Source organism: Garra rufa, chromosome 11 (assembly GCF_049309525.1).
Source record: "Garra rufa chromosome 11, GarRuf1.0, whole genome shotgun sequence".
Classification (NCBI taxonomy): domain Eukaryota; kingdom Metazoa; phylum Chordata; class Actinopteri; order Cypriniformes; family Cyprinidae; genus Garra; species Garra rufa.
This window is the reverse complement of record NC_133371.1, coordinates 3,438,295-3,451,211: the sequence shown is the minus strand read 5'-3', so window position 1 is coordinate 3,451,211 and position 12,917 is coordinate 3,438,295. Positions and strand designations below refer to the sequence as shown.

Below are 12,917 nucleotides of genomic sequence, written 5' to 3'. Positions count from 1 at the left end.
TAAGTGGAACTTCAGTGAGCTTTATTTTCAAACAAAAACCATCACAGATGTTAACCATTGCATTTTCACACATTTCAACTCTTTAAAATTGTAGCATCACTGAGAAAAATGCCAATTGAAATTGCCCAAATTGAAAAGGGAGAAAAAACAAAAAACAAAACTTGATTTCTTAAATTTGGTTGGTCATTTTAATCTGCAGTACCCAAAAGTTCAGAAAAAAAAAATGCTAATTTGAGGGCAAAGTTAAGAGATCAATTTTTCCTTACCCTGAACTCCCAAATTGTTCAATTGAATTTTTGAAACCAATTTTCTCCATTTCCCTCCCACCCACTAACCCAGACTGATGTAGTCATACACTCCCAACACTCAACAGATGGATACGGTAAGTGTCAGGAAGAGCTACATCAGGGCAGCAAAAAAACTAAACCAAAACCCTTCCCACCCACCCAAATACAAAACAAAACAAAAACACTGAAGAACGAGTGGATTTTAAAGATCACAATTTGGTATGCTTTTGAAAAATTACTCTTTAACAGGCGAGATGTTCTCCACTCTATTCTTCCAACAAACAAACAAAACTAAAAATGAAATCAAAACCCTAACCACCATTGCAAAGACCACAGCACATCCAATCACATGCTGCTTTACAGCATCTCGGGAACGAACCGTGATTTTCACGGCAAGTGGTTACTGAAAAAACACCAGGCTGCTGCCAAAAAGCCCAGTAACTCATATACTTTTCTCTATGGGTAGATGTTTAAAATCCCCAAAACAAACCAAAGCGGATTAGACTGGTGTTGGTCACACCAAGGGTATGTGCTATAGAGAAAAGAATACGAGTTTGGATTCAAGCAAATGTCACTGGGAAAAGGTTGCATGTTCTACAATATGGGGGAAATATTTTTTGCTCATAATTTGGTAACTAACCACACAGTTAGAACAAATTGTAATTGTTTCAGGGAAAAAAGAAACAGCAACACGCCACAGTAGACAAAGCCAATCCATTAAAAACAAAAAACATCTCACCTGTATTTAACTTTCTAAGGGGGACGTTGATATTAAACTCCAACGTAAAATTAAGCCAATTCTGTGCCAAAAATCGCAAAAGGCAAAACTGTATCCCTCCCAACCTTCATCCCACCCCACAGAGGCAACCCTCAAAACATCACGGGTCAAAACGCACAACTTATTCAAAAAGCAGCAGAAGGGCTAAAGTGTCTCAAGCAAGCCCCTGTCAATCCCCAGAAATGGGAAATAAAAATAAAAATAAGGGCTATTAGTGTTTGGGGGATAAATATTCTGCTGCAAAAGAAATAAATCATTTGGTTATCAGCACCCATGAAATACCCAGACCCCGTATTAAATACCCTTGTCCCTATATACTTCCTCAAAAAAAAAAAAAAAACTCCCCTTTATTCTACACACCTCTGCCCTAACCGAGGAAGTGCCCCCAGAACATGTGCAGCCCATATTATTGCCCATCCCTTGAACTAAAGTTCAAACTTAAGTGCAGCGCACACTGCAAAGGTTTAGATTCTTCTGTTAAGTCTGTGCAGCATCTCAAGAACATAGTCTTGTTACCAAAAAAAAAAAAAAACCCTGCTGACTCACGATGCACTGCATGTCTCTGCCGCTACATTAAGTCAGTCCATCGTTTTGAAGTCTTGGCATCCAGTTGTAATTTTTTTTTTGTCCGTTTTTCCTTTTTCCAATGTGAACATCCAAGCCTTTCAATTCCTCCCACCCTAAACGGTCTGTTTAAAGTCATGTCCTAGAGAACACAGACCCATGTAACAGCTACACATCTCGCTTATAAATTCAACATTTTTGCACGTTGCCAATTTTGAGCTGCACTGCAGCGAGTAGCACTATTACATGATGAAAATATTAAATTACTTCTATTTTTAGAGTCACCCAGGCTAGGGGACCCTTCTGAGTGCCTCATAAGTCAGTGTTACAAGCTAAAGGCTGGAACGCAAATAAGCCTCATGTTTTCACAACCCTTAAATGAGGCCATTTATTTGAGCAACCCATGTCAGGAACTTTTGTCAACACTGGGTAAAGGAAGAGAGCTAATAATTTAGAGCGAACAAGTGCAAATCTGAACAACTGCACCACCTGCTGAAATGCTTAGAAGCTTACCACACAAAACTTTGAACAAAGTATTTTCGGATTTAAAAAAAGCTAATTTTTTTGTTAGAACAAAACTTGGGTGGTGCACTGCCTGGAAAGGATTAAACTCTGCTAAACTTATTTCTCATAGGATGGGGGAAAAAGGGAAATAAACTAAATAGTGCCACCCAGTGCTGACAGAATCCTGAATTTTAAAAGATATTTCCAACATTCTTCTCAAATGGTCATCCAGCCTTTTTAGCTCATTTTAAAACAATCCAATTAAAAAAAAAAAAAAAAAAAAAATTATGAAGTATTTACAAAATGTTTACAATGTGCCAGATCTGTATAAATGGCACATTTAGGACAGATTGCCCACCCAATAAGAATGCAAAACTGCACTGAAATCAGGGGGAAAGGGAAGAGGAAAGAAAAAGAAGAAAAAAAAAAGAAAGAAAAAAAAAAAAAGTAGTCCACATTCGTCTCGAAGCGGGAGTCCTCATGGCCAAGGAGAAAGGCTGGTCTGAGTCTGGTCAAGTCTCTTAGTGTTGGCCCACTGAAGACAGAGGGGGAAAGAGTTACGGGTCTCTAGAGGCATGGCATGTTCCATGAGCGGATGAAGGAAAAAAGCCACTGGGAGCCTTGTGGGATTTTTGAAAGCTTGCCACAGGAACATTAGCCCCTATTATTGTCTTTATGCCCACTGATATCATCTCAGTTCTCCAGGGGGCTTCTCTTCACACCATAGTCAAGTACGTCTGCACAAATCACACACGCCGCCCATCCTCTCTCCCGCTGTGAAATCCTGTTCTTCGTTGCCCCGAAAATCTACAGGTGGCAAATGCTAAATTATGTGATGCCAAACAGGAGGGGGCAGACAAGCAATACCAAAAAGCCAGAGATACATCAAGACAATGTCTTAAAATGAACAGTTATGAGGGAAGAAAAACAAAACAACAAAAAAAAATCATCAGGTTATTACTTTTTGAACAAGTTAGACTGCTTGTTAAGGCACTTGTTTCAAATGACTAGAAACATGAAGATGAGCAGAGGAACAGAGAGAGAGAGGGGTGAGAATGTGCTTGCAGGTGATGAGTAGTCATTTTTTTCCCCTTGGGTGATAAATCCTCATTGTCCCCTCTTTCCCTCCTCGAGAAATCTGAAGTCTTCGGGATGAAAATATCAGTCCTTTAATAGGCCATGAGTCCTTCCCGAATATTGGGCTGTCGCAACATCACATTCCATGTGGTGGCACCAAACAAGAAAGAAGAGAAAAAAAAAAAAAAAAAAAGTGAGGGAATAGGAAGACAGGCGGAAGATATATAGCTTGAAGAAAACAAAAATATCCCCTATTCCCTAGACACAGTAGGGAAGGAAACAAGGTGGGGATAGGGGACGAAAGATTTGTGATCTGGAGGGGGTAGAAAAGAAAAACATCATTAACATCAAAATCAAACATACTTTGTACATCCATTGTAATCTCTAAGTTGGACTCACCTCTCCTGCTCACAGTTTAACCTCCTCTCCACTCTCACTGTGGTACTCGGCCACATATAGACTCTTATCAATACTGCTGGGAATGGGCTTGATTTCAGTACCCAGCTGCTCTTCAATACCTTTCAGGTTAAAGCGGTCATCGTAGGTGATCAAGTTAATGGCGAGACCCAAGTGTCCAAATCGGCCTGTGGGGAAAGAAGGCCAACGTCACATAACATGGCTACCCTTTCAAAAGCCTGCCTGCCAAACGGTGTCATTTCCAATGAAACATTACTTGATCTCAGAGCAAATCAAAACTCTACTCACCAGATCTGCCAATGCGATGGAGGTACGTCTCCCCAAGTTTGGGGAAATCAAAGTTGATCACCACATTCACAGCTTGTATATCAATTCCTCTTGTGAAGAGATCTGATTTGAGAAAGTAGGGGTCAGAAAGAGGGGCATTAAAGCTAAAGCAAGTTCCGGTTTAATTAGCAATGTAACAATTTATTATTCAACTTATTCTCTCACCATTTTAACAAAATGAGTTTAGGACAATAATAAATGAAAATGTTTCCTTTTATTCTTCCTCAGACAAAATGGTGCACTTTTTTGAAGTTTAAATGTCAAAACAAAACCAATCTAAAATTGTAAAACATCCCAAATCAAATAAATATCAATAAAAGAAATCTCTTCATATAAACAAACTATGGCTTCGCCTATGCTCTTTCTAGTTTAATGAGAGGCCACCACTGCTTTTTAATCAATTCAAACAAAGATGTTGCAAACATGCAGCATGAACAGTTTTTGATTTATTAGATTGTATAATTTCGAAATCTGAAGCAAGGTTTAAAAGGTCACATTGTACACCTTTCTGGAGGTTAATTTTAGTTGATGTCTTTAAGAATATATATTTGCAGTACAAGTGCCAAAACCCCCCTCAATATATTTTTACAGCTCCTCTCTTAGGAGCCCAGTCAAGAACAAGTCGATTTTGGCCCGTCTGATTAATATTCATGAGCCTCTCTTCTGATTGGCCTGTTGTTTTCTGAGTGACAAACGGCCAGGCCAACCACAGGTAACTAAGGTCATGTATGCTGTAGCCTGCTGTGGCTTGGTGATACTCAACAGGATGTTTCAGAATGGTAATTTTTTCAAGCACAGAATGCAATACTGAATACTGCGAATACATATGAGTGTTGTTTATTTATGATATAGGCAGCATGCTGTGATGCAGACATGTTCCCCTCTGTCCCACACACACGTGCATATAGGCTTACGTGTTGTATATAGGTAGTTTACAAGACAAAAAAAAAAAAAAAAAAACCTTCCCATTTGTTGATATGACATGGTTAGATTCAGATGGTAAATATCATTTTATTATGGTGGTTGTCCACCTTAGAGATAATCACCAGGTTTATACTGAAATATCGTATTTAAAAACATAAGACATATATAATAAAAATAATAATAAAACATTTTTAAAACACAGAAAAAAAATTAAGTTAGATTTACAATAAATACTAACAACTTTTATGTTGTTAGTATTTACTGTAAATCTAACTTTTAAAAATTATTTTGTTTCTGTATTTAAAAAAAAAAAAATGTTTTATATTAACTTTTTTTTTTCCCCAAACACCGGATGCAGCAAGCTACGCAACCATTGCTTTAGTAAAACCCCTTTTTACACTACGCGTTGATTCCGGAAAATTGCTGAAAAGTTGCCAGAGTGCCTTCTGTGTGAACGCAAACACGTCCTGAGATTGAGAAGTACTGTAAATCTAGCTTTTAAAAATTGTTTCTGTATTTTAAAATTGTGTTTTATATTAACATTTTAATGATAGCAGCCTATATTTAATTTATTGATTCTCATATTTATCAAAATAAGCAGAAAATATTGTTTTGGACAAGTATAACTTAAACATTTATAAAACCCCCAAAAAACATTTTGTGCTGGTGAGCTTTTTAACCAGTGATTGTGATACATGACTTTATGGTGAAATTTTAAATTTATGTTAATCATGTCAACTTTGATCAAGAACAATGCACTGTGGCTTTAATCCAGCGTAAGCGGTGCAGCAAAAACACTCGCACCAAAACGATCGCGGCACTGACACTTCTGCTCTGCTCCTGCGGTGTGAATGATCTAATCTATTAACATGGGCGCTGGAAAAAATATGCGCTGTTTACATCCTGCTTACGCGTGCAGTGTGAAACCGGCTTTATATTAAATGTTGTTCGGAAACCTGTGCAATGATGTAGCTTCCTGACATCCATCGACTGAACAGCGCTTTCTCTACTTTTTCCCCGCGTTGTTGCTCAGCAATGGCATGGGCGCAATGTTGTCTGGGGGTTTGGCAAAAGGAGGGTGGGACAGTGGTTGGTGCTTGCAGTGGTGACTGAGTAGATCGGACGTCACATTCTTACGGAAGTCACAGCTGCTCGTGAAAAGGCACAGCTACTTTATGGAGGCTGTGTGCATTTTACTGTGGATTGACTGTTTTGAAACTTATATGGTAGTTAAATAGCCCCTAGACCACAGTTATTAAAAATCTAGGAAATTTCAGTTTTGACAATTAAGAAAATTTAACAATTTATTAATTAGATTATAAACTTGTAAATTTCATCGGAAGTGCAAAGCACTGCTGTGTCACATCGTGCTGTGGCCAGATAAATTGCTTGTCACATCGCATGTAGTTAGGGCACATAAGTATTACATTAAATGTACATTATACAGTGGCAAGATAAAATGAATCTAAACTTCTTAAGACAGCGAGTTCTCATGAGAGATACAATTATAAACCCTCGCCTCCAACTGATTCATTTAACATCTAAATCTACTTAATATTGATATTCCGAGTGTGTTGTTACATCCCTAGGTTTAAGACTAACGTGTCTATCGTGGAATACAGTAAACGCAATGATAACTGTACTTACCAGTGCAGACAAGATTTCGACATAAGCCATTTCTGAAATCATGGAACACGCGGTTTCTGTGTTCCTAAAAAAAAAAAAAAAAAAAAATTTATTTATATTTATATATATATATATATATATATATATATATATATATATATATATAGTATTAGCATAAGACACAGAATTCAGAACGTCAACAGTTTGGCTGGTTTATAAAACCAAACGAATTCAAATGATAAATCCTGTACATCCTTCAGAATTCATTACATAAACACTTGCTCCATTTAAAAAAAAAACACTGCCAACAGCAGTGCGGCAACACCACATGCCCCCTTTATTCCCACCTGTCTCATCTTGGCGTGGATGTAGAAACAGGAGTATCCAAGCTGAGAGATCTTCTTTGCCAGGAGCTCCACTCGCTGTGATGAATTGCAGAAGATTATAGACTGATTGATCTGGAGCTGAAAAACAAAAACAAACATTCAAAAGGATGTCAGCATGTTTTACAGCAGCCAGAAAGACAGCAATCAAGTCTTCAAATTTTAGTCAGATAAAGTGTGGATCATAAGGTTTTTACCCTGGAGAACAGAGTATTAAGGCAATGGACTTTCTGCCTTTCAGTGACATAGGCGTAATACTGAGTAACCCCCTTCAGGGTCAGCTCCTCCATTAGGTTTATCTCATAGGGCTTCTGCAGGTGGCTGTTCTGTTGACAAATACAGAGGAAATTAATACTCTCTAAACCATAATGATAGCCTTTGAAAAATTGCATAGAATAATTATTATATAATTAGGCTTTAAAATACAGCAAACATACAAGTATAGATCAGCATTTTCTGCAATGTTTGGCAGCTAAGGCAACAAGGTATCATATTGTACACAAAAATAAACAGGCCACTTAATCATAACTGAAAATAAAATTTGATTTTAGCTTTCCTGAATGTCATTTAAAAAAACAAAAAACAAAGATGCTTTGGTTTCATTTCATTACAAAGGGTGCTCCCCCCCTTTAGAAAAGCATACTTCCAGCCTTCCTTAAATGATTATTTTTCTTTAGGCTGTGGAAGTGCACAGAAACATTTTGATGCAATTTTATATTAATTATACTTCTGATTTATTACTTTAATGTACACATTTATCCTTTGAAATAAAGTTCACTCAACCAAAATTCAGTCAATTTTTAAATAAAATGTTAAATAAAATTCCACCGTTTCCTACATAAGCTACTAATCAGGTCTAATAATTGATGGGGAAAAAAAAATAATATATATATATATATATATATATATATATATATATATATATATATATATTTTTTTTTTTCTCCAGGATTATGATTTTTGCCAACATCAAGCAGCCACTGGCTAATTTATGAACCAATGACTTGACGGATGACAGATTATTTTAATGAAAAAGATTATTGGACAGGAAATCATAACTTTCCATGTGCTGTTACCATAAGTTGGTGCTGTGCAATATCGAAATATCACAGATATACGTGTCACAATGTGCATATCGCTACAGCTTGCAATATTTGGGGCTACAAACAAAGGCTTAGAGAGAGACGAGACCAAAAAAAAAAAAAGGGTTCACTTAATGCTCTTGCCTAAATAACTTTTGTAGCTTAAATAAGAATCAGTGAATACTGAATTCATAAAGTAAAGACTAAACAGTTTATTTTTCCTTTTTATTATTCGGCTCCTAAACTGATGTTAAAATTATTACACTAATGGTAAAATTACATTTTTATATAACGCTATATTAATTGGGTGCTTTCTTCTTACAAAAAGTGAAACATGTTTGCTAGTTATATTAGTATTAGAACAATACAGTTAGATTAGAGTTTTATTTATTAGAGTTTTAGTTGCCAAGTGTGCCCAAACACAAGGCATTTGTTGTGGTTTTACAGGAATGCTTGATACATGCATGCACACACACATACAAATAAATATTTTAAAAACACTGCATACGTTAATACAAACTAAAATGCATACTTCATACATCAGTGGGCTTACCATGAACTTCTGCACACTCAGTGGGAAGGTGGCAGAGTACAGCAAAATTTGCCTTTGTTTGGACAAACAGCTCAGAATCTCCTCCATCATCTGTACAAAGTCCTGTGACAGGAGCTTATCTGCCTATTCGGTAACATACGAGAGATGTGTGAATTATTGTCTGGCAGTTAACCCAGTAATTAACATAACTACAAGATAATGCCTTTATTCACACACCTCATCCAACACGATCATCTGTACTAGACCGACTTTGGCCACTCCCTTTTTGATGAGGTCTAAAATTCTTCCTGGAGTGGCAATGACAACATGCACTGCAAGGGGAAGCATTCAGTCCAATGAGAACCGGAGTTTACGAAAGGGCATATGCAATGTAGTTCAAACGACTTTCAAACTTTTCCGACCAATTTATGAACACTTGCCTGTTTCGTCAAGTCTCAAGATGTCATCACGGAGGTTGGTTCCACCTGTGGTTGCCATGACCTTGACCCCGCCCATGTGTTTGCTGACCTGGATACATATCTGACTCACTTGTAGAGCCAGTTCTCTAGTGGGCACAATAACCACCGCTGCAGAAAGCATTTAAAGTATGAAGTCACTTAAACGCATGTAAAACCTTTAAGTGTGAAACCTAATGACTTCTTGTAATTGTGCCAAAAACCAAGATAGTCACCGACCTTGTATGCTGTCTTTCTTCAGGTCAATGCGTTCAAGTAAGGGAATGAGGTAGGCGCCACTTTTTCCTGTGCCGTTCTTGGCTCTGGCCAGAATGTCCCTCCCAGACAACGCAATGGGAATGCTCTCCTCCTGCAGGAATGAGTGAGAACACAGTAATGAGCAGATGGGTCTGATTAAACGCAGGCTTCTCTTGCCTTACAGTGGATGGAAACGGTATGGTCACCGATGACAAAAAGGTCAACAAGCCTAAAGGGTCTGAAGCAGTTCCTGTAAGACGACGTGCTTTTAACGTGGCAGTTTAAATACGAATGTATAAATTCATACACTATTAAGTTGACTGCCATTGAAACACCAAGTCTGCATGTTCTGCATGAATGAGTAGTGCGGTTTTCGTCTACTACACATGCTCAAGTATGCGTGACTCTCATGGCGTTTTCAGCACCTGTTGTCTCACTTTGAGACACATGAACATCCTCTTCAGAGCTGCTGAGAAGTTACTTCACAAGTACTTGGCTTGAAAATAATGATCACACTGAAACTTCAATACAACCCATCAAAATAAAAACTTTGAAAAACATTACTATTGTACCACAGTGTACATTATTATAACCATTTTAAAGTAACACATTTCTTCCATGTTTTTAAAGAGTAAACCTCAGTTGTGCAGCAGCTTGTTTGCCAAAAAAAGTCACATTTCCATTTGATTAGATTTTAAAATTGTTCATGATTTATGCATACACAGCATAAATGAGTACACCCCCTGTGAATTTTTTTTTTTAAAGATGCATTTTCTTCTAATTCTAGTGGTGACAATAACCATGAATGTCACTTCTGCAGGCTGTCCCTCTTTTCATAGCTTTTGCTGGCTCTGAGACACTTGCATGCATTTCTCCTGCTCTTTTTCTAGCAAAAATTCACTCATCACTAAATGAAAACCTAAAGTGAAGACCTGATTATTTCAGTCTTATTGGAACCTTGTCAAAAGTCCATTAGTGTCACTTCTGCTATATTTTCACACTTAAAACAGTGTTATTCGTCTTGTAACACTGTCCTCTTTTATGCTCTCTCCCCAAGTGGTTCCATGGTTGCCAGCATTAAGTTGGAGTATAATTCAGTGGACTAGACAACACTTTTAATTGTCAGGAAATTCCTTGGTTCAGTTTGTTCAATACACTTAACATAGCCTTAAATCTACACCTTTTTTAGTTATATTTAGTAACTTTCAAGAGGGTGTACTCATTTTGCAACACAGCATTTTATCACTTTATCATATTTTATCATCTTATTTTGCTGATTTTTGACATTCTTCTTAGGTAACTGATCAAAATTATATCTCCACAGAACCCTAACATGTCTAAGTAAAGAGTAATTGCTGAATTTAAGTTTTAGAGGGGTGTACTCATTTGTGCTGTGCACTGAATATGATTACATCACTTTTAATGCATTCGTATGTGAATTTGTATTTAAATTTGTTTAATAAATCCAGAAAATTGAAGCTGACCATTAAAATGAAAAATACTACAAATAAAAACATCTCTACAGGTATATCAGATATCTTTAGCTAAGAGCAATTCAAATCTATAATATTTGCCATCAAATGTAAATCCCCCTTGCCCTTTTACCTGTATAGGTGACGGTTTCTCCCAGCCCATTTCAAAGATGCCCATAAGCAGCTCTCGTTTCAGGCAGTAATCCTCAAACTCGTTTCCCTTGGTCGCCGTCACGTCCTATAAATTTCACGACCACATGCAGCACATCAGTGAAAGATTCTGGTTCAGAGGATACTTTAAGAGACACAAAAACAGGTGTTAGAGACGGACTTACTGAAGTTTTCATGCGCAAATCCTTTGGAGGAAGCTTTAGATTCTTCTTCCAGTCATCCCCAGGCCTGATAAGAGGGAAAAAAACAACAAATCCCAATCATCACCAGAGTAAATCAGCACTCACTGGATTATTTGCACTTTCCTCAAGGACTCACTTGATGATAGTGTTGGCTGTTGGTGCAGGCTGGGAGTTGCCGTTGTTGACTGTGCTGGAGGGTTTGACCTGGGCTGGCTGCGTTGTTTGGGTCCCCCCTCCACCTCCGCCAGGACCACCCGCTGGCTTCACCGAGCCTCGCATTTGGCCATTTTGATTTGACAGTCCCAGAATCACTGGATTCTCCATTCTGGCTGTGCTCATGACTTAAATATCCTCTCTTCCGAACAGTGAGTGACAATAAACAACAGTGGAGATAATACTTTATCTTAATGGGCTTGCAAAAGAATTTGCAAGTCGTCCTTCCCACTGCTTTCTCAGTGTCCAAAGCGCACGAAAAAAAAGTTAAAGCGATATTTTTCACCAGTTCCTTGTTCCTCAATATGCAAGTCTCTTGTGGAACATCTCAACGTCAATGTCGTTCAAGCAACAGGTCACAGATATTATAAGCAGGAAGATTAGCTTCAATTATCCTTCCATAAATGAGTGAATCCCACCTCTGCAAAAGGAAGGTTTCACAGACCAGGGGCCAGGAAGCCAGTGTTAGTCTTTTCAATTATTCTGTCCATTCCTTTCTCTCCAATTAGTCAACATAAACGATTTCAAAGGTTTTCCACCTGTGCGAGAGAAAGAACATCAAAAAGCACATAATATGAAAATGTCAAACAAAACCACTAGTTACAATATTAGTCAACACTGATACCAATTATGTAGGGCAGGGTTTTCCCAGCCTATACAAAGCAAAGCAGTCTCTCTCAAGACTATCGAGAGGCCACCAATAATAATAAAGTTGTTTACAGGTTCCATTTTGTAACAGTTAACCTTCTGACAGTGGAAATAAAATATAATTCTAAATCATGTGTTAATTTCAGCATTTACAAACACTTTATTAAAACAAAAAGTTGTAGATGTTAGTATAATTTAATAAAATTGATCTTAGTGAACAGCTGTATTTTTATTAACTAACATGTTAGTTAATACATTGTTTAGTATTAAAATAATTGTGCCACTTTTATGACAATTATCAGTTATTTTTGTTCAAAACATTAAGACACTGCAGGTGAATAGGGTAATAAAAATTAACTAATAGTTATCACCTTTGTTGATTGATTACATTAATAACTGGAAACATTTTTTGTATTACAAGTTTTTAAAATGTTAGGATTTAATATGCAAATGAGAAATTATTTAATGAAATACGCACTAATTTGTATACATTTCTGGTACAAAAATCTAAACACTGTATGAAGTCAATTTCAAAATTCTTGCATTTTTTGGGCATTAGAGTCAAATGATTTTACAGAAGGATTTTTGGGCATCTCATTTTGTCACTTCATAATTCAGAAAATACTTAGAACATGCAGAAAACTTTTTTTTAACAGTTTTTTGGGGAATAAAACGTATGAAATCAAGCAAATTATATATATGAACAAAAACCTCTGTAAAATCCTTCAGAATATAGACAAGAATAAAAATGTCAAGTTTGGTGTAAGTGCTACTGAAGCGGCGATTTTTGGCTCAGTGTAGGAGAAAACATTCATTTTGTGAAAACGGCCTTTAAAAATATGTATTGTAATGGAAATCTACTGACAAATAGATAAAGTGCAATAAAAGAAAAACTTCAGTGTCTTTTAGATGTTTTCTTTCCACTAGTCTGAAAAGAAACACTATGAAAAACCAAAAAGCTAAATCTTAAACTTGACAGGTGCATGAAAAAAAAACTATTTTTGCCTGCAGTGTCTG

General features: G+C 36.9%; 1 protein-coding gene across 1 annotated transcript; it reads right to left on the bottom strand.

Moving 5' to 3' along the window:
• ddx6 (DEAD (Asp-Glu-Ala-Asp) box helicase 6) lies at positions 1 to 11,781 on the bottom strand. The gene is made up of 13 exons (XM_073850105.1): positions 11,176 to 11,781; positions 11,022 to 11,085; positions 10,820 to 10,924; positions 9,197 to 9,326; positions 8,942 to 9,088; positions 8,739 to 8,833; positions 8,523 to 8,645; positions 7,085 to 7,213; positions 6,852 to 6,968; positions 6,526 to 6,589; positions 3,916 to 4,017; positions 3,610 to 3,794; positions 1 to 3,523 (listed from the first exon to the last, which is right to left on the bottom strand). The coding sequence occupies exons 1-12, from the start codon at positions 11,376 to 11,378 to the stop codon at positions 3,619 to 3,621; spliced, it is 1,455 nt and encodes a 484-aa protein (XP_073706206.1). The 5' UTR covers positions 11,379 to 11,781; the 3' UTR covers positions 1 to 3,523; positions 3,610 to 3,618.
• Positions 11,782 to 12,917: the final 1,136 nt, after the last annotated feature.